This window comes from Mustela putorius, unplaced genomic scaffold (assembly GCF_011764305.1).
Source record: "Mustela putorius furo isolate JIRA1106 unplaced genomic scaffold, ASM1176430v1.1 tig00000929_pilon_pilon_pilon, whole genome shotgun sequence".
In the NCBI taxonomy this organism is placed as follows: Eukaryota; Metazoa; Chordata; class Mammalia; order Carnivora; family Mustelidae; genus Mustela; species Mustela putorius.
Genome location: NW_025421520.1, coordinates 4845486 through 4871177, shown reverse-complemented (window position 1 = coordinate 4871177; position 25692 = coordinate 4845486). Strand labels below are relative to the sequence as shown.

The following is a 25692-nucleotide window of genomic DNA, read 5'->3' as shown; positions in this document are numbered from 1 at the left end:
AGGTCTAACCACTCCTCCTTCCAGGGACCACAAGTGGTAGTATGGTTTTTATTTTTATTTAAGGACTATTAACCTTACATTACATTCAAGGGGCTAATTTGTACAGTGAAAAATGTTAAAGCAAATTGTCCTAAATTTGCAAATTAAAATGCCTAAGATACTTGGTTACTTATACAAGAAACAGTACCTTATTAAAATAGTTCAAATGAAAATAAGACATTTTACTTCTTAATAACCACATTCAGCAAAACCCTATGCTAATCTGATGATGATGTTAAGGAGCCTAAATAAAAAAGTCTACTCCACAAAGATAACATTTTAAAGAAAAACACAAAACAAATGTCCAGCAATAAAAAACCTATTTTGAATTAGGCAATTCCATAACACATGCTATAACTTTTACCAATTAAATGACCCAAACTTAAGAAACACAGTACTTACCAGGTTTCTAGAATATTCTCAAACAAGTAGCAGCCTATTAATCACATAAAACTACTACCAGGAATTTAAATAACCAACCAAAATAAGAGTTTGACTACCCTTTGGGGAGTAGATAGTTAATGCAGTTAACAGTATTTTGAGAAAAAAAAATACACACAAGGAAAAGACTGGTTTCACTTTTAATTAACCTACAGTCAAGCTCAATGAGTGGCGGTCCTGAGTTTACTGACAGGTGAACGACCTCACCTCACAGTGTCAGATCAACTTGCCTCTACACCTCTGTCTTCTCCCTGCTGCATCCGGGGTCTTTGGGTAACCCTTGTGCTGCCGGAGTCCGTTCTCTTTTCTCACTGTACTCGAACTGTCCTCCATTCAGTTCTGACGGGTTCAAGGCAGCACACCTGTGCAAGTTTCTCTGCCCTTCCTAGCTGACCTTTCTGTCCACTTCCACCACCTGACCTCCAAAGCCTCAGTGCTTCCCAGGGCTGCGGCCGGGACAATCTTCCTCTCTCTGGAGTCTCTTCCCAAGTGGTATGATCTATCATTCGGGCTGTACACACCGTCTCGGCTGACGCTGTCTCCCGAATTCACATCTCTAGTTCCCACGTGTTCTCGGAGAAGTTGGCAGGGTTTTCAGCCTGCTCCTTAGCACGCCCATTCCGTCACACCAGACCTCGCAGGTTCACCACATCGAAGATCCCTCCCTTCCTCAGTCCCATCTCACCATCTTGCCCATCTTTAGAAATGGGCCCCAGACTCAGGTCAGAAAATGCAGAGTTCTCTGATCTGTTCTTTCCCCTCATCATTCTCCCCTGCCACTCCTTCAATCCAAACCGTCCGTAAACCAGCATATTCAATCTCGCAGCCAGCTGCTCGACCGGGCTCTCCCCACCCAGCATCTCCCTCAAGCCCTTCCTTCTCCACACAGCAGCCAGAAGGACTTTGCAAAAACTGGAAATCCAATCAAGCAAGACACTCCCTTGCTTCAACCCTGTCCAGTGCCCTTACTTCACTGCAAACCTTTCCTGGTGCCTCTTTCCCACCTCCTCTTGTGGCCCCCTCTTGACTGTTCCACCCCAGCTACCCTGGGCTCCTTCAAACACGCCAAGCTCTTCGCCACTCGGGGGCGGACTGACTCAGAGCAATGGCGACCCTCCAAGAACCAGTGGATGGTTCTTCTTCTGATTCTGCACTATGGGCTCGGACGTTTCTCTGCGAAGAGGCCTCTCCTTCAGTGCTCCAGCTGCGCTGTCCTCTACCTTACAAGGTGTTTTGCATCTTTTCACTGACTGAAATTTGGGGTCATATGTTTTACTGTTTCTGGTTATTTACTGGTAGAGAGTGGGGGAAAGAGTTATCTCAATTTAGTTCTCTCAATGTTTCCATTGGCTTTTCTCTGATAATATTTGGCTACTGTATAAAATTCCTTTTGATGGACCATTTAATGTTATGTCAGCAGACGGCTCTTAAAACATATTATAAAAAGCCGTACTCTCAGATAACATGATATTCACCATAATTTAAAAGTTAGCTTTGATGCCAAAACTGTGTCTCATTTTAAAAACATTTACACTTCATAGAACATGGATGAACAAAATGCAGGGCTCCATAGATCAAGAATGTTTGGATGCCATTTCAGGAATAATTAGAAAACCATTCAACTGCTATGAAGAACTTATATAATAAAAGCTTGGGTAATTACATTATGAATTTTAATAAGTATATTATCATAAGACACTGGAAGATAGATTGTGTGCAATTTTATAGGAACTGGAGAAAAATTATGATCATACTTAGATGTTTTGACAATGAAGAAATTACCTAATATATTCTTTAGACCTTAAAACTAAAATACAGCTATAATTGCCAACTGCAGTTATAAATTATCCTACAGATCTCAGCTTTGATGAAAAAGAATTTACACAGACAATTCAGAGGTCAACTTCCCTGTCTCCTGAAACAGGTTTATGCTGTTGTTACACTTATATTTATACTTACTACATTTGTATTTATTTCTTCCCACTGGACTAGAAGCTTGATGAGAAAAGACTATTCTTTTTGTTCACTGTTAAGCATTCTATTCAATGCTTATTGAATGCCTGTTTTTTCCCACTGGGCATTTTTTTTTAGATGCATAAGTGCATCAACAAGCATTATAGTATGAAACATACTAATTCCCCCATTAGATATAGCCTACATTCCTGAATTTCCTCACTTTAAAAAAAATTACTAATCTATCCAATGCACTGTTACAAAATGAATCATAAGCGAAAGGTTTCAAAATGTAGCCATCAGGAAACTAAGCTATGAAGACAGCTAAAGAGAAGCAACTTGCTATCAAATTCTACAGAAACTTAAAAAAAAAAAAAAAAAAACCACAAAACCCTGTATGGTTGAGATTCAATTAGATCCTAACAATAATGACTGACCCCAAAACCTGTTTAAGGCTGATACTAAGCTGGGGCGCCTGGGTGGCTCAGTGGGTTAAGCCACTGCCTTCGGCTCAGGTCATGATCTCAGGGTCCTGGGATCGAGTCCCGCATCGGGCTCTCTGCTCAGCGGGGAGCCTGCTTCCTCCTCTCTCTCTCTCTGCCTGCCTCTCTGCCTACTTGTGATCTGTCAAATAAATAAATAAAATCTTTAAAAAAAAAAAAAAAAGAGATTCAATTAGATCCTAACAATAATGACTGACCCCAAAACCTGTTTAAGGCTGATACTAAGCTGGGGCGCCTGGGTGGTTCAGGGGGTTAAAGCCTCTGCTTTCAGCTCAGATCATGATTCTAGGGTCCTGGGCTCTGCTCGGCAGGGGGCCTGCCTCTCTGCCTACTTGTGATCTCTGTGGGTCAAATAAATAAAATCTTAAAAAAAAAAAAAAACCAACAAAGTTGATACTAAGCTTCTTTCTACCTGAGGCCAACTTCTTGAGTGAATTTATCAACCTGGTGAATCATACAACGGAAACAGTAATGGCACGTGGAGCAAAGGATATTAAAGCCGACTTTCTGTGATGAGAAGCCCAATCCTGTTGCTGGTGGTTAAATATGATCAATGTCATTATTAGAGCCCAAGAGTATCCGGATCTGCTGAAGAAGTTTCAAGGCAGAGGTTTGGGGCCTCCTGGGCAGACTTCACACCTCCAAGTCCCCCTCACTCAGGTCCAGCCAGCCTCACCCAACACCAAGGCGACGACTGAAGGGTGAGTCTGATTTAGAGAAAGCGAGAACGATGGGGAGCAGAGGGGACGACCAGCAAGAGAAACAGTAAACCTAAGCATCTGTGATTCCTTTTCGGTACATACAGTCACTCATGTACATTATAGCCACAACAGCAAACGACTCATTTCTATGACTTACAGAATTCTTTTCACGTAAGTAAGTCTTATATACAAAACTGAGTTCAACATCAACTGGAACAAGAAATTTAGTCCTTGATAGTGCTTTGATAAGATGCTATAAAAGTACAAAAACAGCTGTTACCAGCTTTAGCCTTCAATAATTCAGGAATGTGAATCTGGCTGGTGCTAGCAATGGTGTTGGTGATGGCTTCAGAAATACCACAATAGGCACAAGGAAACCAAGAGGAAAGGGACGCTTCTGATCTGTACGTGTTTGCAGCTCGCCACTGACAGGGCTAGATATTTTTTAGGTTTAAAACTACAGCTTCTCAGTGATTTAGAGCAGTGTTTCCTGGACTTCAGCTGCACCGCACACAAGCCTGAGCTGAGTTTCCTCTCGTGCCTCTGCTTCTCCATAGTACCCGGGGTTTCCTCTCCAGCAGCCCATATCACACGGAGTAGAATTAACAGGCTGTTCAGTTCCAACATCTCTGCAGCCATTACTTGGCTTTGAACTCGAGAAACCGACTACATACCGTATTTACTGAGACCGGTGTCCGACCCACCCAAGGCCTGTATTTTTGTTGGCACATTTCAGTACAAATAAGTATCAGTCGATCTGATTGGTTCTCCAGAGCTACGTTTAATACAGATTATTGTCTCCTCGAGCCGTGGTTTTCACAGAATATCTGCGTTACTCTGCAACTCAAGAAAGCAAGCAGGGCACGACTACCACTTGCCATGGGTCAGGTGCTGTGTATGTGTTACTATTAAATGCCAACATCAACCATATGATGTAGTTTTACAGATGAAGAAACAAGACAGTCAGCAAGGTAACGAGCCTGGTGTCACACAGACAACAATGGGAAAATAAGGATCTGAATCCAAGTAACTGCACTACGGACGGACACCCGCATGCTAAACCTGTATTAGCCGATCCTTCCTGGTATCGGTTACAGTAAGAAATGATGTAAACAATACAAAATACTTCTTAAAAGTCACTTTTTTAAAAGGCAGCATAGTATTTAGACTAGAAGAATGTAAGTGGAAAATAATCTGGGCAACTACAGTGCACCCTTTATTCTCCACAGAGAAAACAAAATATGTATCTGTTTACTAATGAAACCCTCAATAGATTCTAAGTATTAAAATATAGGTTTTACCTTACCGAATAGGTATCCAGGAAGGGACAATTCAAACTACATGGGGTAATTTCTTTCCCTTTAGTGAGTGCCGTTGTGATGTGTTATAGCGAGCAATGCCTCAAAAGTCCAAACATTTTAAAGCTGGATATGAAATAACTTAATAAAGAACTAAACTTCTCCTTATTTGGACGGTATGATTTATAGATATGCCTTTTTTTAGCCTTAAAAAATTTTTTTAAGAATCAACAGTGCCTCTTACTAAAGGATTTGTTTACAAGTCAGAAATGGTGTCCACTATTTTAAAAGAGAAAGTGCTTACTTGCGACTGTTCATAAAACTACAATCCTCTACAGCTCACTGACCGGTAGGTTTGTTTTTCTCTCACAGGAATAGATTATGAAACTGATTTGTTAACTCAAAACATTTCATTCAAAATGCTATTGCAGTAGACAAGAATGTTATAAAATTTTATGGCTCGTAATAAAATTAGTTAAATTAATAAAAAATAAAATATCCACCTCACAATGTAATGGAAAAGATGATCTAATAGAGTACTATCCTTGGAAACTTCATACACTGAAGAAATTTCACTTTCTGAGAACACCTCAATAAATTTCAGTCTCAGAACTTAATGGAAATCTCTAAGTTTTCCATATATAAGATTTCAGCAACAAAAAACAGAGAGCTATAATAAAAAATGAAATGAAAAAATTCCTAGAATTTGAAAGTTTTCAAAATATAGCTGAGTACTTATGTTCACTTTTATGAAATTTCACTGAAATATTAAATATTTCATTAAAACATATTCCCTAGGTTTAACAAACTTCTTTGAATACCATCATGAAAGCACGTAGTACACAGGTGTCTGAAGCACTTGTGATGTGATTATATCCAATATTTTTCCATAAAAGAAAGTGATACAAATAGGATAAATAGCAGAAGATGGGCTGAGATTACTATTATCTCAGATTTTCCAAATTAAAATGGATAAATACAACTTTGGAATGAGAGAAATAAGTAGAAAATGAAAAACACACTGTTATTTGACATGTTGAAATAAAAAATGGTTCCATCCTCTTTTCCACTGCTTAAAAGAGTAGTTCTTGAAGTCAGTCATATGCATAAAAGTAGCAATGAGTAGCCCATCTCTCTAACTCAGGACTCGACTTCCAGGGCTAAGGGCAAAGACGACTGTAGGGCTGGTTTAACTAGCGCAGGGTGGGGTCATTGCACTGATACGTTTTAAGGCTCCCCAGGCAATTATAACATGCAGTTGGCCAATAATGACTTTTCCAAACCCAAGGTACTAAGTGGATATACCCATAAAAATACTGAAAAAATGAAATGCTAAAATCTATATTAAAAAATAACTTCAATAAAGGATGAAAGAAAGAAAAGCCAACTGGTTCACTGGCACAGTTTATGTGAAGCCATGTCCAGCGGGCCGGCTGCCGGTCACTGCTCCAGCTCCCTTCTCCCCCATGTCTGCACTCTTCTCCCTATCTTTATGAAATCCTCTGTCGAAATGAGAAAGAAAACAAAAGAAAAAGGAATTTTTTCTATCCACAACCATCAGGAAAACTTACGTTACTGTTTCTCTAGTAAGGCTGTGAACCACATATTCAAGATGTACTTCAAACAGCTCATGAAGAACATATAACATATATAAATAACACCTAAACTCTTCCACATAAAAAGTGTAATATAAAACACTAACCTTCAATGATTAATCTCTTCTAAAGGGAAAATAATCCTGTATAGATTCCATGGTCTGAGTCCTGACATGTCAGACTCAGAATGATGATATACCCATCCACACTCCAGAATCACTACACATACTCATATATATGTACTCATATGTATGTATGTAAGAGCACATGAACATATATGTGTGCATATGTAGGGCTTCTATACTGACAATCTAATATACACTGAAAATACAAAATGAGTTGTTGCTACAACAAATCATTTTTATCATCCGTATTAAAATATGTCCTATGAGCAACTGGGGGGCGTAGACTATTTCTACTTCAGTACTTAAAAGTAGTGAAAACAGAGCACCATTCTTAATTTATCACTCTTTAATTCCGCTGGCATTTCTTTTCAAATGTAGTTCCTTTTGGAACTAAAATTTTCCTGTTTTTAAAAATGTCTGCTCTTGCATTATCCAGTAAGATAGCCATTAGTCATGAGGCTACAAAAGACTTCTAATTATGTAGTGGGAAACCAGATCTTGAACACTTAGCATGAAAAGTAAATGTAAAATATCACATTAATAACTTTTATCATATGCATAATTATTTTTACATATACTATGTATTATAGTTACATATTTTTATGTAATTATATTTTTGTTATATATATTTATTATATAACATACAAAAGATTAAATGCTAACATATTTTTATATATTAAGTTAAAACACTAAAATTTATTTCACCTGCTTATTTTTACTTTTAAGTGGGACTATTAGAAATTTTTAAATTAGATCGATTGCTTCTTAGCCTTTTGGCTAAGATCAAGTATAGATCTATGAGGCTTGCATTCTATCCCTGTTAGACAGCACTGGCCTACCCTTCTACTGGCTAACTCCTTTCTCCAAAAAACATTTCAATAATCCAATCATTAGCTGACACCTTAAATTCTAAAGCTTTCAAATTTTCTGTTTCTAATTAAAGTATTCATTTAATTTCTAAGTGAATTCTTTAGAAAAGCTCACATAATATTAGAAAATGGTTGAAATAAACATAAAGACTTGATGGCTATGAAACAATTTAACCAATGAAATGTGCAGTTCGTTTGTTCGGACAGGCTTCATTATACCATTAAAGACCAGAGAACCTTCAACAAAATATGGAAACTCTACTGATGTTAATAATCAGAACACAGCAAAGAATCTTGCTTATATCACAATCGTTGCCATAAACATCCATCTCATTTTATATCCAGTCCGCACTACAAGAATACGCAAAATAAACACGAACCAAAGATACAACACAGGAATTCTTGACATCAAAGAAATTCATACAACCGAGTGACAGACTTCAGGACTGCCAACATAAAGATAAACACTGCAATATTCCCTGGAAGTTATGACCTCAGTACCTCAGCAACGATAAAAACTAAAGAGCTGTCTTGTTCTATCCGATCTATACTCTCCACAAAAACAGCAATGTACTAGCGAGCTACGCGTCGCCAAGTGAAGGCTGTCGGCCACACAATGAAGACCAAGATGACGGGCTGAACGTGCCTAGGGACTGTTTATGAGATTAGCAGCAAATTAAGAAGCAGTAATGAGACAATGGCAACTCAACAGAAAGTAGGATAATACAAGAATTGGGAACTGAAAGAGAATACAGCAGAAGTGATGACAAATGTTAGGACACAAGTCACATGAAATGAGATAAACCTGGAAGACGCTCTCAAACACACACACATTAACACACACTCAGACTCACAAGCACATAGATCTTAGGACATTAAGTCAACACCAAAATAATCCTAATGGTTTCTCAGTTGCAACAGAAGTCTCTATAGAGTAAAATTGGACAAGAATATTTATGATGCATTATCTCGAAGAATGTAAATATCTGAACCAAAATTAAATTTGAGACTGAAATTTCATGGCTAACGTTTCTTCAGAGCCCAAACCACGTAATTGTTACTTAACAATTATTTCAAAAAAAGAAAACAAGAATAAGGAGATGAACTGGTTTGAGAAGAAAACCCTCTCCTGGGAGAACATAAAATAAGTATCATGGAAAATACTCAGAGAAAGGCCTACAGGAAGGAGTGTCTTGGGTCACTGCATTGTCTTTGCCACCAAGGAACCGTTCTCTCCCACCCGGCCACTGTGCCTCGGGTGTGTTAGCTGGCCGCCTTAGGGAATAAGCTATATCTGGAATTTAGAGGAGACTAATTTTCACATTACAATAAAATTCTATTTTTCTACTTTGCTTCCGATTCCAAAATTGGATGATCAAGATCAAGACGATACTACTAGAATGTCAAACTTTAATCACTGGAAGCAATTTAAATCATGAGACTTGAAACTTCAAAGTACCATTGTGACTAAACACTGCACTGTTTGATTATCTTGCCATTTTATAACAATTACAGAAAGTAGAAATGTTGTAGAATAAATGAATCTTAGCTACAGTGTCTCACTTTGTTTTCTAGTTAGTTTCACTTAAATTCCACTAAAAAGAACTGAAACTTAACCACACTACCCAGGTCAGGGGAAGAACTCCCCTCACTGCCCAAGGACCAAGAATGCAATTCTAAGACTCTTCCATGAAAACACTGAAGGAAATCCTAGCTTGGGGGTGGGGGAGAGGTCACAAAGTTAGCAATTAACAGAAAAATCCAAATGAGAAAAACGCACCATGAAAAACTCTCTTAGTAAATTTTGATGCTTAAGCAGTTAAAAAGTTAGGCAAAGAATAATATCAATAAACAAATACTGTAGAGGGAAAAAAAAATGTTAGTTACAATATACCTCAAACTTACTGCTTCTTTAAGGCTCTACTGTTACTGTGGTATAGAATGTCAAAATTTAAGTGTTTTCTATTAGAAACTGTAATCACATAGGTTGCATTTGTATGTCCCAACCAAGTTGAATTCTGAATAAGATCACTTTAAGTTTAATAAATTAGTCTTCATCATAGCTTTTAAAAAAAAAAAAATGGCCACTTGGGTCAACATTACATCTAAGTTCTACCTGGAAACAGGAAAAATAACCCTCCAAACCAAAGTTCCACATACGCCTTATTTTATGTAATTGCTCCAATAGATTTTTCTGTCCTTATCATTAAAATCACCCTACCTGTTTGGACCGAGGTCTACCAGGAGAAAATTTTCTTTTGGTAATAGCTGGTTTACCCATGCCGATTTTTGGAGTGACGGAGATATACGTTGTCGGCAGAATGTTTCCAACAGAAGCATTGAGGGTTGAAGGGTAAGTGTGCAGTAGGTCATGGGAAGGCAAGTCTGAAGAAAGCGGAGAGGAAGACACATGTGCCTTGCTTACGTCTGTGGCAGACACAAATGACAGCTCTGTCTCGGGTGGTAATTTCACAGGTTTGTCTTCTTGGCATAAACCATCTTTCACGCAGCCCTTGACGGCAGGAGCCATTTCAAAGTCCGTAAAGGCAGTGGAAGAGCCGGAACTTGGTTTCTGTTCTGTTTCTTCTTCTACCCTTTCTACAGGCGGCTGCTCCTTAGGACATAAAGCAGGACCTTCCCCACATGAGGACCCTACGGCATCTGGTGGAACGGCAGCAGACTCAGTGGTCAGTTTTGGAGGCCGTGATTCTTCTGCAGACGTCAACATTCCGGGGTCCTCTAACCGCGGGTCCTCGTGCCGCACAACGATCTGCTGTGCGTGGACGTCGACATTTTCTGTCACTTCCATTTTGTTTTCATTTTGATCTTCACAAACATGTATCACTTTAGAAGACATTTCCATTTCTTCACTATCAGTTTCATGAGAAATCTGATTTCCCATTTCAGGATTCATTTTATCTTGGGAGGATTCTACAAAATTTGGAATATATTATGTTAATGTAGTTATAAATTTAAAATCTAAAAATTTTCGGGCTTAAAAATAATAGACTTGGGAAGGAAAAGGGGGGAGAAGGTAGACAATGAATTTCCAAAGCACACTTATGGTTAAAATCCTAACTTAAATCAGAAGGTATTCATCAAGAAAACCATTTAAAATTAATAAAGACCAAAACACACCAAGATTTATGAATTAGAACTGGTCACAGATCAGGCCAGAAAAGCTACAAAAACATCACCTTAATAGGATCCCCAGAGTTTAAGGTGGTTTCTGTTAAAAATATTTAAAACAGAATTTCTAATAGAATTCTATTAAGCATATATGTTTTACAATTTGAACAATTACAAAAAGATTAACAATTCTGTAGGTAAAGTTACACTCTTTCAACAGCTAGAAAAATGAGGCTCACTGAAGTTACATGAGGTATCCAAGTTAAAAAATAAAGACTAGGGGCGCCTGGGTGGCTCAGTGGGTTGAAGCCTCTGCCTTCGACTCAGGTCATGATCCCAGGGTCCTGGGATCGAGCCCCGCATCAGGTTCTCTGCTCAGCGGGGAGCCTGCTTCCCCCTCTCTCTCCGCCTGCCTCTCTGCCTACTTGTGATCTCTGTCCAATAAACAAAATCTTTAAAAAAATAAAAAAATAATAAATAAAAGTACTTAGGCCAAAACAAACAAAAAAGTAAAGACTAATCCAGAATATACAGCGATTTTGTAATAGCAGGCATTCAGATGTAAACAACTCAAATGAAGTATCACTGACATAACTGAAACTCATTCTGCAGACTCAACTGAGTAACGAACACAGATAGAAAAGACTTATTTTACCTGCTAACATATACATTTTTTGGATAGAATCTTTGTTATTTCCTCATGATCAATAATTAAACAGTCCAAGCTTAGCAAATTAGATATCAGCAATATCTAAGTCACTAACTGGTAAATTTTAAGTTGGGGGCTAATGTGTTATGCCTTTAACCCTGCCATGCCTGAAAACAAAGTCAGAGATCCAATTTACATGAGTCCTACATGGCTCTATCAGGTAAGATCACCAGATTAAAAAGCTCTTATTTCAAATACTATGAAGGTAATTTCTAAGTTACACTGATAGACTTATTAATTTCCTCATTACTATTTACTGTGGTGACTGCACTTAATCTATGACCTGATACCAAAATGAAATCCCACTTTTTATTCCCACTCCCTGAAAGACTACAGTTGAGGATAAAGGAAAAAAACATAAAATAATGGATCTAATCCAAATATTTTTACACACAAAAATGCTTCAAAAATACTCAACATTAAAAAAGAATGCTTAGGGGTGGGCACCGGGGGGCTCAGTGGGTTAAGCGTCTGCCTTCGGCTCAGGTCATGATCTCAGGGTCCTGGGAATGAGCCCCGAATTGGGCTCTCTGCTCAGCAGGGATCCTGCTTCCCCCCCATCCCCTGCCTGCCTCTCTGCCTACTTGTGATCTCTGTCAATTAAATAAATAAAATCTTTAAAAAAAAAAAAAAAGAAAAGGAATGCTCAATAAAAAGACTTTTAAAACAGAAAATTACACGTAAATAGCGAGTACCATTCATTTGAGTGACTCAAGTGAAAAAACTTATAACGGCAAATGAAGCCTCAATTGTGATTAATAGAAGACCAATTACCTCAAGACTCACTGGAAAAAAGAAAGAAAATGCGCAGCACACATGCAGACCAGCAGTACACTCTTTCTGTACACTAGGCAGGAAGGAGTAAAAATGTAAACGTGCTCTTCATCCCTAACAGTTCTATTATGTTCGACCAGTAGTCTTTTTTTTTTTAATTTATTTGACGGAGAAAGAGAGATCATAAGTAGGCAAACAGGCAGGCAGAGAAAGAGGGGGAACAGGCTCCCCACTGAACAAGGAGCCTGATGTGGGGCTCGATCCCAGGACCCGAGTTCATGACCTGAGCTGAAGGCAGAGGCTTGACCCACTGAGCCACGCAGGCGCCTCTACCAGTCATCTTCTATAATGATTTTACCTTACCCTTTCTCTTTTTATTTTTTTTTAACGATTTTTTAATTTATTTGACAGAGACACAGAGATCACAAGTGGGCAGAGAGGCAGGCAGGGGGCGGGGGGCGGGGCAGGCAAGCAGGCTCCCCGCTGAGCAGAGAGCCCAATGCGGGGCTCAACCCCAGGACCCTGAGATCATGACCTGAGCCGAAGGCAGCCACTTAACCGACTGATACACCCAGGCACCCCTTAACTGATTTTTTTTCTTAAGATTTTATTTATTTGGCAAAGAGAGAGAAACAGCACACAAGTTGGGGCAGGGTGGGGGCAAAGGGAGAGGGAGAAGTGCACTCCCTGCTGAGCAAGGAGCCCGATGCGGGACTTGATCCCAGGACCCTGAGATCATGACCTCAGTCAAAGGCAGCTGCTTAACCGACTGAGTCACCCAGGTGCCCCTGATTTTCACTTGTTTAATAACAAACATTTGATTTAACAACTCCACAGAGAATACAACCTCCTTTAGAAAGCCAATGCCAATTCTTTCTAAGAAAAGGATCACTTAACTAGAATATTTCATTACTGTAATGTGTATACAGCAGTAGTAAGTAATTCTTTGGGATAATTCATTTGAAAAATTAACTTAATAGATTATGACTCGAATCTGCATAGCAGTCATGATCAATCCGGACAGCACACTTACCAGAAGCGAGAAGACCATGTGTATCAAGACTTCCTGGGAGATGACTCTTCTGCTGCTCTTCTGTGTGGATGGGAACTGCTGTGAAGGACACATTCATGGCATCTCTAGCAAGGACTCAAAATTTCTCTAACACTGCTCTCTCAAAAGCAAGTTGAGTAAGACTTTTATCCTCCTGTCAAATGCCAATTCTCAACACAAGCACAAAACACACTTACTGTTTACTAGTTAAGTAGGAGATGGAGATGGAATCAGCAATCTGATCATGCACTAGGACAAGATTTATTGTTACAGATAACTTTGTCTTACTCTTCCTCACTTTACATCTTCTGCAATATGCCTTCTCATGGCAGTTATTAAACACAAAACTGAATCTCAGACAATCTGAGGCCTTACATATGTACATACTCCATCTATAGAATATAAAGTTTCACATAAAATCCCATACTGCCAGATGAACCCAAGATTAAATTAATTAAGTAGTTTCTCCCCAACCTTGTCTCATTAATTCCACATCCTCAGGTATAGAAATAGCTATTATCAACGGTGCAAAAAGCTTAATTGAATATCACTGAAATACCTGAAACACCCCCAACAGAACCGTCGAGACAATCTAAAACAATAAATTTTTCATTATCTCAGCATGAACCATCTCATGATCAGTAAGAGCTCTAGTTAGTAGTTACAAGTATAACTAAAGAGAGATAAAATAATAAATTGCTTTTTAATGAAAATCACTTGGCCCCCCAAAGTAGGTATTGATGATGAGCTCCAAATCATAGCCCAGCTATATATACACGCCCTTTCCCCATTAACTTCTAATGTTATTTTACCAGAAAGCTCCTCCCTAAACAATCTTCTAAGTGACACACTGTGGCTCATTTTTATTTAGGACAGTATTTCACATATTCACTGTACATGCACATTTTCTTCAGAAAATAAACTATATCCATGATCAAAACCATTCTTACCGTCTGGAACAATTCCAGGTGTGGACTCCGGACCGCTGATCTCTTTATTAACCACTCGCTCTGGAAATACCATATGGTCCTCAGGTCCTTCAACTTCCATCTCATTGTTATAATCTTAACAGAATGTTATTTATTCTTTGGTTAGAGTAAGTTTATCTGTTTTTGTTAACTCTGTAAATAATTATTACTTTGCTATAGTGAGGGTAAACTGTCACCCAAAATGCCATGAATTCTTCACATTTTTACATTTTCAACCACAAACATTTTAGGTATAGATGGAAAAACATCTAAATTATGAATTAAAAGGTTACTGACATATTATTTTAAAAGGACATTTCACAACTGTATACAGATGGCATCTTGGAAGCAAAACATTAGTAATTAAAATGTGTCTACCTAAACCGCTTGCAGACGGTAACACGGAACTTTATAAAAGTTGCCATTCATATTGATGAAAATGAAAAACGATCTATAAGCAGTCTGTTTTCTTTATCATGAAAAAACTTGTTATTATGTATACAAGAGTATACTACTAAAATTACCTGAACAAAATTTTGGGCTCAAAAGATATGAACTAACATTTAAGAAAGACCTTATAAAACTAACACTTATTTGGAGTGAAAGAACCTAGGTTATAAAGCACAAACTAGGTCATGTGGCCAAACGCTGACAACTTTGCACCGCTGGTTCAAAGAACACGACTGGAATATGGCACACCAGGCCTGGGATTCAAGTGAGTACGAAAATTAAGAACAAGATGGGACCTGATACACAGGATTCCCTCATCTTTACTAAAATAATTTTATTGGAGACTGGTTGGCACAACATCAAAACAAAAAAACAAAACACCCCAAAACCCTCAAGTTTACCTGCAGTGACTTCGGCCATCTCCACTCCGTCGCCTGCCTGTAAGGGACCCAGCTCCGCGGCTATGTGTTTACAATATGTGCAGATGTACTCTTCCCTGGACTGAGAATCCAGCTCATGATCTGTTGCCTTGTCACATTCTAAGTGAACCCATCTGCAGTGATAAATATATTTAAATGAAATTTTCTAATTTAAAGACCAGTTACTATCCAGGGGAAAAAAGAGGCAATTGCTGAGAACTGAGTATAGGAAGGGTTAAGGATGACAGAAGTGAAGTTACAGAGGTTGGCAATTGGTGAAGGTTCTAGAAAAGGAACTGGCATTTTCAGAGGTCATTAAAGGTGTTCACAAATTTTTACTGCCTTATTTTTAAACCATTTCCTCCCTACATTTCCCTTTAATGCTCATTTCTGGTCTTTTGACTATTCACTTCCTGATGCCTTTCAGACTCATAAATATGTAATTTAATTTCATCTTTAACAGCACTATGTACCCAAAGGATCATTAGAGTGATAAAAGCTTGGAACTCAAAGAGACACGGTAGTACAGATGATCACATGGATAAGAGAACTGACCAAAAACTCAATGGAAGAACTGTATCTTCTTACCTTTTGCACATATTACAATGAAGCATGTCTTTCTGCAATTCTGGATGGTAGCACTTCCCACAGAAAGGACATAAGTTATCCTGTTGTTGGTAACAACTGTCACATACCAAGCAATTGTGGTGCCACTGAGAACTAGATCGTGTGCCACACTCTACACATATTCTGCAATTCTAAACACCAGAAAAAATGAAAACAGAAAGTCTGTTATGCATTTGTATTGCAGTTCTGGTGTGAACCTTTCTGAAATCAATGAAACATTTGTACATTATACATTAAGCTTTAATTTTCATGACACTAATTTAGGGTATATGTTTTTGAAAAAGCAGTGTGTTTTGAACATCTGATGAGACATCATTCAATTTGCACTAAAACCTTCAGGAAAACATAAATAGGGAAGGAAGAAAACCAAGAACACAGCAATCCAAACTTCAAAAAGAAACATATCCCAGAGTCAGGAAGTAGCTTATGGAGAAAATAGCTTACGCGGGGATAAGTCTATTGAACTCTGGATTGTGAAAACAAACTGGTGCTTCTAACTACTTCATTTGCTGGTAGGTAGCTTAGGAACTAAAAACAGGAATTCAAACTCAAGAACTATCTCATGACCCACTCCAAATGGCCTGGAGTCCAAAACTGTGGAAAAAAAAAATGCACATTTTGAGGAGCAAGATATTCACATGGTCTTAAATATCTTCTTAATATAGTATCTTAAGTATCTTCTTAAATGTCATATAATGTTCCATTAATTACAAGGGGGGGGAATGGAGCAATTTGACAACAGCATGACCGAATTATCAGAAAGCACATCACATATGAATGAGGGTGAGACAAGAGGCACCCTGACAAGGGCACATCATCATCTGGCAGTTTTCTGGCCAACAATGCAAAACTCCATATAACTGTGAAGAAATAGCTGACAAAGACAAAGTGAGAAAAGTTCAATTTGGCAGAAAAAAACGCAGGTATGTGGGGAAGAACGTTATTCAAAAAATGTCAGCATCAAAAAGACAAGAGTAGGATTCAGGAAATGTTCCAGATTAAAAGAGTCCAAAGTGAGAACTAGATACAAAAGTTTACCCTAGAGCACATCTTGGAATCTACATGGGTGGCGGGGAATGCTATATGGGATGTCAGATCAAGTGACGAAATTGAAATATGGATAACAGGCTAGATGAAAGTTCTTACATTGATGTAAACATATTAAGCTGGTAACAGCACTGGGATTATGTAAGAACATCCCTATCCCACTGAAGCGTTTAAGGCTAAAGCGGACACAGTATGTGGAACTTAGCCTCAATGGTTCAGGGCCAAAAAACAGAGATGGGAAAGAAGAAGGAGAGAGAAAAGGGGTGCACGCAATGACACTGAAACCCTAACAAAGATAACGGTAAATGGCATATGGGTATTTTTATTTTTTTCAACTTCTAAAGTTTGAAAATATTTTTCAAAATATTCGTGATATATACCAACACACAAGCATCCTTGACAGAGAAACAGGAAAAAGAAACCTACCCGACAATGGTATAAAACAAAGTTCCTGAAAAGATGACCCTTACTTCAGTGTGAGCAGCCTCACTAGTCTGACACCCCCACACAGGCAGACCTATTTGCCCATGTTCATCTCTGGCCCCTCCCCAGTGTCTGACACACAGCTGGTCTTGGAATGTTAAATAAATGAACGAATTATGACTAAAAACTATAGACATCTATGAAAGAATTTAACAGCAGAGGAAGAGGGTCATTCTTCAAGTTACTCAGTGAATAAGCCTTCCTATGAAAAACTCCAGGATAATTCTTGGGGCACTTAATTTAGACATTACTGTGGACACCTTACAGGCATCAACTCAGTAAAGCCAACTCCCCTGTGAAGTATGTTCTAGCAACATTCTCTGCAAGGAAAAAAAATGGTTTAAGGAAGTCAAATAATTTGCCAAAGATCTTGTATTTAGTAACTGGAAAAGTGGAGATCTCACTCCACAGCCTAGTCTTTTACCAATATTATATACTTCGACAGAACAGAATTTTTTAAAAAACACTATCCAGTTGTATTCTTGGCAATATTATACATATTCAGTCACTGCGAAAGAGCACAGCAGACTATGACAGAGAGCAAGACAAAAGATAAAAGAAAACGTCAAGAAATAAACTCAGAATTCTGAAGACGTTCTCCCAAGATAACAAATTAAAAGCAGGAAACAAAGTTATCTAGATGTTACTAAACGTTATTTAAGAGACTGTGTAGATGGCAAGTATTTAAAAAAAAGAAAAAAAAAAAAAAGCAAAAGCAAAAGCAACGTTAACCAGCACTCCCTAAGACCTTTTTGGGAGGCCTGACTAGAGACTGATAGCGGTCAGCATGTTCCAGGCAACACGAATTACAGCAGAACCACAATCAGAGACGACCTGGAAGCAAATTCAAAGAACTGACAAAAACACAGATCCGAAAGCCCTTAAGTAAAAAAAAGGATTACAGTTAAGTGAACAAAAACAAAAAAAGCGCAGGATTTTTCTTATGTGATACCACAAACTGGGAAAATGGTGGTGGTGGGGGGGGGGGTAGTCCCCACAGCCTAAAAAATAAGTTGTAAAACAAAATGATACCAAACCAAGTTCTTATTGTAGTCTAAAGACAACAGACTCTTTCAGATATCTAGGAGTTCAGAAAAACTACTATTCCTTAATGGGACATAACCAAGAATCCAAAAGACTGGGAATTAAATAAGATTGGAACTTATATAGGAAATACTTTTTTTTTTATTTTGCAAGGAAAAAGTGAGAAGGTTTACAGTCTCAGTTTTAAAACAAAGAGAAGAAAAGGAAATTGCTCATTTTTCCATTTTCACTGGCAAGTGGGGGAAGAAAATATTAATACTTTCAACATCTATAACTTAACATTCACAAAATAAGATTCTTAATTGCAAGTCACTGCAGAAAATAAAAGGAACAGAAACACAGAAAATCAAAAGTACTAATTTGTCTTAAAATAGCCAAGCATTTCAATTGCAACCATTAATCTAAATCTAATCTAAATTAATCTAAATAGTTAATGCTAAAAATAAATAAATAGTTAATGCTATTAAACCTTTAAAAAAAATTAAAACGACACAGAAAGATCCAAAATAAGAAAGATGTGAATATATCACATTCAGCTGGTAGCCCAATGCCCTATGAGGCCATATTGTCATACAAACAAAAACAGATGGCTACGCCCCCACCTGCCCCCCCCCAAAGGCATTACACAATGGAGTAACTTTACACTAATAAAAACTCAAAAGCACAACATATCAACACTGACCTGACTTACCTGCTAAATAACAATTTTAGAAATTAGTATTGTTTACAAAAGAAAAAGTAAAACACAGGAGAAACAGGAAAATTGCAGCGGTCAATTTCGTGTACATACTAATATCTTGCAGAATTTAGCTGGTCAAAAAATAAAAAGGACTTCAACACAAATATTACAAGTTAAAGACACTACTTCAAGTATCAAAATATTTGTGAAAAAGAAAATAATTGGGTTAAATACACTTAAAGCAGACGTTAACATGCTTAAGCACAACTTAAAACCCAAAAGATACAGTGATTAGGTCAGATGCACACAGAGATAGTTACAAATACAACATATTTGGTTGCAGCCAAAGCTATAATCAAAGGTAAATTTATAGTCTTAAAAATATACTTTTTTCCTCATGAAAGTAAGAAAAACGAATTACGAATTCAACTTCCTATTTCAGAGAAGAAAAAAGTCAAGTCAAGGTGCGTGGAGGAGATGGAAGCACAAACGCACAAGCCTGCCGACCCCGGACTCTCCTGCCGCTCCAAGAACGACGAGACACCGCGCTGAGCTGGCGCCGGCCCGCGGGCGGGAAGGAACCGGAACCGCAGGGAAGCCGCCGGCAGCAGCACCTGGCCCGCCCGCAGGCCCCGCCTCCCCGGAGCCACACCTGAGCGCGGAGTCCGCAGGCCCCGCCTCCCCGGAGCCACACCTGAGCGCGGAGTCCGCAGGCCCCGCCTCCCCGGAGCCACACCTGAGCGCGGAGTCCGCAGGCCCCGCCTCCCCGGAGCCACACCTGAGCGCGGTGTCCGCAGGCCCCGCCTCCCCGGAGCCACACCTGAGCGCGGAGTCCGCAGGCCCCGCCTCCCCGGAGCCACACCTGAGCGCGGAGTCCGCAGGCCCCGCCTCCCCGGAGCCACACCTGAGCGCGGTGTCCGCAGGCCCCGCCTCCCCGGAGCCACACCTGAGCGCGGAGTCCGCAGGCCCCGCCTCCCCGGAGCCACACCTGAACGCGGTGTCCGCCAGCTCGCGCTCCCGGGCAGGAGCCCCCGCCCCTGCAGACCCCCCACCCTCCGGCCGCGCCCGCGCCGAACTCCCCGCCCGCCGCCCCAGAACCAGGCGAGTTCCAGGTGCCCCGCAGTCGGGGTGGCGGAGCATCGGCACAGGTGCTCGGCTCCCTCCGCGGCTCCTTCCACCCGCACCCCACCCTCGGGGTCCTCCAGGGGAGCTCGCCCCCCTTTTCCAACACCTTCCTAGCACAGCAAACCACCCGCACCCCGACTCGGCCAGCGCTTCCCTCCCGCCTTCCAGCTTCTGGAGGAAGCCTCGGGCGGGCGCCACCTCACGCCTGCAATCCCAGCAGCCCTGGAAGCGTCCACCTGGAGGCTGACCCCTGCCCCTGGGCTCCAGGGACCATTTCAGGCACCCCACTCCACCTCACCTCTCTGACGCCCCCCGCCAAGCCCCCAGAAGGGCGGTGCACAGGTAACAGGAGCGCGTTTCGGTGCGGGGGGCGGGGAGAGAACCCAGAGATCACAGATGCAGTTTGTTTTCTGAAAAGTGGTAAGTTTCCATAGAAATGCTAACATTAAAAAAATTAAAATTTAACCGACCTCCAAGGGTATCACAGTGCAGATTTTAATATCCGCATTTAGCGTCTGTATTTATCATGTTAGCCCCAAGTGCCATCAAGGGTGTACAAAAGATGCAAGATTTCACACTAAAATTAAGGTAAAAAGATGGACGGCATAGGGAACGATGCAGCCTCCAGAGGGCCAGCGGAGGATGCTTGATACACATCGACTGACAACAGTTGAAGGGCAAACAACATACCTAACTTAAAGTGAGGAACTAATGTTCCGTATTTTAGGAATAACTGGATTGATTCCCCCATTTCCTACAGATTTCAGTCGTACCACGATCGCGCACTCGTGACCAAAAACTGTACTTAACTGAGTTACACTTCATTACATCTAACGTCGAAGGGCTGCTTGCTGGCACTTTGAGTTCTGATTATTCTGAACTAGTAAACAAGGTCATGGGATTATCAATACTATTTTTATACAAATACAGAAGGCATTCTCTGTATTGGCATTATTAAGCCAAAGGAAGAGCTTACTCACTGAACTAGACCTGAGAAAATACTTTTCTATTAAACCCAATCTTGGTAATTTAGTCTCAAAGAAAAACTGTGTCAGCTAAAATTACTAATTACTTTGTAAATTCTATTTAGTTTTAGTTTTAGTTTTTAAAAGTCCATGTAATTATTGAAGATAAAAGAGCTTATGTCAAGTTTAATGTCTGTTCTATAAAATTTAGATATTAAAAAAACACAACCAGCTCAACCTGGGGCGTGTACAGAGACAGTCCATGAATCTAGAGGCTTTATATCTATATCATATTACAAAAAGAAAATCTGATCAAGAAATACTTCTTAATTCATCTAAAGAGAAAAGCTGGGGCACCTGAGTGGTTCAGGTCATGATCCCAGGGTCCTGGGATTGAGCCCCGCATTGGGCTCCCTACTTGGCGGGGACCCTGCTTCTCCCCTATGTCCCCCTACCCTGCTTGTGTTCCCTCTCTCAACACTGTCTCTGTCAAATCAATAAAATCTTTAATAATAATAATAAAGAGATAGAAAAGCCCTGCTACTCAGTATAGTATGACAGCATAAGGAGGGAGCATCATATATAGGATAAAACACTTTAAGACAGGAAACCTGAGTTTTAGAGTTTTAGTCCCTTTTCTGCTTTTACAAATAAGGAAACCTGGACATTCACCGCTAGGGCCGCACCAGCTCTCGTCTAGAATTTACCAGTTTGCTACACAATTTCAAAGGAAGCTTATCAACTACGGATCCATCCTGGAGAACATTTAAAGGAAAGTCACAGTAAATAGTTTGTAAACATCTTCCAAACAGGAAAAAACATTAGTTTTATTCAGTTGAGAATTAAAGATAAGTCTGTTTTATTCTTCTACTTTCACTTTAAGAGTTTAAATACTCTGCTTCCAGGAACGAATACTTCTAAAATATGGTCCTGTTCAGCTGGTGATGTGCTAATAACTCTGCCCAGTAGGTAAAGCTGTCAGCCGACCCACAGGGTGGGGAGATGCGGACGACTGAGCCTCAGTAAATTCCTCGGGATGCGTAAAGACACCAGCATAGAACAACACAAGGTCATAAAGAGGCAAATAACAAAGTAGTTGGAGGAAGGGAGAATCACTGACTAAAAGAATATCCAGAAAAAATTAAAAGTAACTGAAAATACATCTTAAAAGTGTCACACCAACAGAAAGACTGATATCGTAAGCAATGAAAAAATGGAAGAATGTCCACACACCTCTCTCAAAACCAAGAGAATCTTTAAACAGCATCTATAAAATAACTAAGTAAATAATCACTAAAACTACCACAGGGGAGGGACAATATACATATGTATATATAATGATTCTAGATATTTAATACCAGTGTATTTATACACAAAAATGTGATGTACATACAACATCACTACATAATCACCAAAATGTAGTGTATTTTAGTTCTGGGTTTTTCATTAATGGATTTTAAAACTACTGCTCTGTGTTTTGACATCCTCATGGAGCCACTACATTTCTGAGAGCTTCTGAGAAGATGAAAGATAAATCATTCAAAACCAGTTTCTAAGCCATGAAGCACCATACATACGTTACCATGTTCATAACAGCATTTTTCATAATAGCTTAAAATTGTAAAGGACCAGATGTTCACCAACAAGTTATCTAATGAACAATTTGTGGTACGGCCACTACTTGGCAATGAAAAGGAATCACCAATGGTATGCACAAAAATATGGCTGATTTTCAAAATAATCATCCTGAGTTTAAAAAGTTAGGGCCCCCCGCAAAAAGAGTATATACTCTATGACGTCATTTATATAAAACTCTAGAAAATGCAAATTAACTGATGGCGAGTGAAAGCAGACTGCCTGGAAGACAAGGGGGGAGGTGGCAATGGGTGAACAGTTGGAAAAGAGGGGTTCCCAAAGAGCACCATGGAACTTTCAGGGGTAATGAATTTGGTCATTATCTCAAAGGTGATGATGGTTTCATAAATGTACACATGTCAAATTAAATTACAAACTTTAAATACCTGCACTTTACTGAATATCAATTATACATCAACAAAGCTGTTCTTTAAAAAGTTGATAATGTATAGATTTGAATAGGTATCCGATTTGTCTGCTCTATATAAAAAAGAATACAGGTGATATTTTTTTAAGAAAAATAAACAACTTACTTTGCATTTCCAGCCATTGGTTGGTACTGATTTCATAACTGGTTGAAGACAAAAAGTATGATACCCTTTGTCACACGTATCACACACTAGCATCTTGCTATCTTCTCCCGATTGTCTAAAAAATAAGATAGCATTAATGATGCCTTATCTTTAAACTTATGTTTATAACATAAGTAATCATGAGAAGAATCAATCCTAGGAACTGCCCAGTTCATCAATACCTCAGTGTCTTGCTTTGTCTATGCCCAGATAATGACAGAGGTAACCCCCTAAACGATGAGACCGGCGTCCCGCTATGGCCCCCGCAGGATTACCCTTACTGAATGCTCACCTATGGTGGTGAACCTGCTTTAGCCAGGTCAGGGCTCCTGCAGAGGAGGAGGGTAAGGCAAGATGAGGGACTCTGACCTTTACTTTTTAAGTATCTCCGTGAACCTCCTTGCTAGAGGGAGGAGCTGTGACTGACGGGGGACGCCGCATGGGAAGGAACAAATCTTGTCATCAGGAATCGGAAAGACACTGTCATAAAAAGAGGACTGACTCTGGCATCAGACCTGTATCTGTATTCAGACTGCTGTTGATCTAGCTGTGTGATTCCTGAACAAAGTAAGCTTAGTCCTCTTGGTTTCAGGAATAAAATGTGAACAGTAAAGACACTGAGAATTAAATATAATTCTGGCTGAAGAGTTTAGAATATCCTGTAAATATTAGTGCTAAATAAACAGGTATAAGAATCATCTTGTAATAGTTATTAAGAACTGTAGTCAAAAACCTAAACGCTTTACCTGAACACTCCCATGCCCCAAAGATTGGGCCCCTGGCCTACGGCATGAGCTCTGCCCTGATTCCTGGCTACGGACCACTCTCAGAGACTAAGACTTTAACTCAAGAGGAGGGAAAGAAACACTGTGGCGTGCAAGAAGAATAGTGAGAGACCCTGAGTCACCCCTGGGGACAGACTTCTAGAAGGAAAAAGGAAGATGGGTCAGCTGGCCTCCAGTTCTTTCTTACTCCGTTTAACTGATTCTATATATAAAAATTGCATGTTTTCTCTCTTTAGGTACATGGAAAGATCTTAGAGGAAAAGCAATTTTTCTTCAAGGTCTCTTATTCCTTCCCAAGAAAGTAGGCAGATATAAGCTACCAAATAAATGTTCACTGGCATTTTAATTTTTTCCAAAATATAAAAGCACATCGCCCTACTTATTCCACATAATTGTAAGATGTTGACACTTACTGTTACCAAATTAAATTACAAATAAAACAGACTAATCATGGCAGTGGTGGGCATAATTTCTCCTGTTAGAAAAGTCCTCAGCTTGTACACAATTTGAAGACTGCTCTAGATGCAGATAACTTCCCCAAATTATCATGCTAATTAGCAGCAGGAGGAAAAAAAAAAAATCACAGAAAAGATTGGAGAAATAACCAAAGGATGGAATACAACGAACAGGAAATAACCCTACGGCAACATGTAAGTGCTACATGAAAACTGTCTTTCTTTTCAGGACTGTGGTGACTAGGATCAACTAAAGGTGTATGTAGGTATACAGATAGATACAGGGATTTGGTTTTGGTTTTTTTAAAAGTAGTCTTAGCATAAACTGTTCTTCCTGGAATGGAAATTCAAACATGTCACCGAACCTTTCACTCACTCTCGTAACTACCTTCCAGAACTAGACGTGTACTTTCCTATTAAATCTCCCCCCCCCCAAGTCTCTCTCAAACATAGTCGCTTTATTTTCTAAAGCTCATTTCTTCTAAATGGTTAGTATCATTCATTTAAAGTGTTTGGCAAATTGAAATTTACTTTCTAGGCAACCAGAGGTATTTAAAATTATTAAAATTAGTTTTTGTTTAGACTTGTTTCAAAATAATGTTAATAAATACCTAGTAATTGTTTCAAACATGACTAAGTCAGTGGGAATGAATGCAGCTGCAGAATGAACAATCTTTATCATATAACACAAACCTTCAGAACCTAAGAATAGGGTCTCTCTTAATCTCGATACACACCTTTGAGTTGAAATTAAAACTTACTTGCAGTTCTGGCACACTTTGCACTCAGGACATTGCCAACCTGCACGTTTTAATGGAGTAACCGCTATATCCAGGCACATTCCATGATAGTGCTGACCACAAGTAGTACAAAAGAACTGATCTAAGAGGTCTCCCGGGCTGTCGCACACTGCACAGTTTGCATCTTCCTTTGCTATAATTAACAGTAAAACAATGAAATTGTTGTATAAGAGTTTAATATTTTTCTGACTTTACAATGTAAAAATCACTTGCAGGGAATTTGCATGGTAAATCTTTCAGACACTTGAGGTTATCCACATTGAGCTGATATCCAACGAGAAGAAAGTCTCAGTAAAACCACTGTTACGTATTTAACCTACAATTTATTACAGTAAGCTTAATCATATAGTTTTGCATATTTGTGCCTACATCTACCTAAGACCATAAGCAGTTCTAACTAATTTTATATCCCTGGTGCCAGTGATGATGCTGGGCACCTATTTAATGCTCA

General features: G+C 39.3%; 2 protein-coding genes across 17 annotated transcripts in view; both read right to left on the bottom strand.

Annotated features, from left to right (window-relative positions):
- The window catches only part of KMT2C (lysine methyltransferase 2C), a 269946-nt gene that overhangs the window by 89444 nt on the left and 154810 nt on the right, over nt 1–25692 (bottom strand). For 15 of the 16 annotated variants that reach the window (XR_006608481.1, XM_045086329.1, XM_045086334.1 and 12 more), the window contains exons 8-14: nt 25203–25374; nt 23163–23277; nt 15613–15782; nt 15007–15158; nt 14138–14251; nt 13170–13247; nt 9746–10455 (exon numbers count right to left, since the gene is read on the bottom strand). Coding sequence is in view for 15 of the 16 variants with exons in the window: in XM_045086329.1 (XP_044942264.1) it covers nt 9746–10455; nt 13170–13247; nt 14138–14251; nt 15007–15158; nt 15613–15782; nt 23163–23277; nt 25203–25374 (1511 nt within the window). In the remaining variant the exon portion in view is untranslated. The remainder of the gene's footprint in view (nt 1–9745; nt 10456–13169; nt 13248–14137; nt 14252–15006; nt 15159–15612; nt 15783–23162; nt 23278–25202; nt 25375–25692) is intronic. The other variant, XM_045086331.1, reaches the window with a different exon arrangement.
- Nucleotides 15789–21460, bottom strand: LOC123393652 (collagen alpha-1(I) chain-like). The gene is made up of 2 exons (XM_045086343.1): nt 19893–21460; nt 15789–19808 (listed from the first exon to the last, which is right to left on the bottom strand). The coding sequence occupies exons 1-2, from the start codon at nt 20042–20044 to the stop codon at nt 19364–19366; spliced, it is 597 nt and encodes a 198-aa protein (XP_044942278.1). The 5' UTR covers nt 20045–21460; the 3' UTR covers nt 15789–19363.

What these genes read in the sequence shown, in the direction of transcription:
- LOC123393652 (XM_045086343.1), bottom strand. Translation starts at nt 20,044, where the DNA reads ATGCTCCGCCACCCCGACTGCGGGGCACCTGGAACTCGCCTGGTTCTG. An exon ending in CTGGCGGACACCGCGTTCAG is followed by an intron (nt 19,809 to 19,892) that starts GTGTGGCTCCGG and finishes CACCGCGCTCAG; the next exon opens with GTGTGGCTCCGGGGAGGCGG.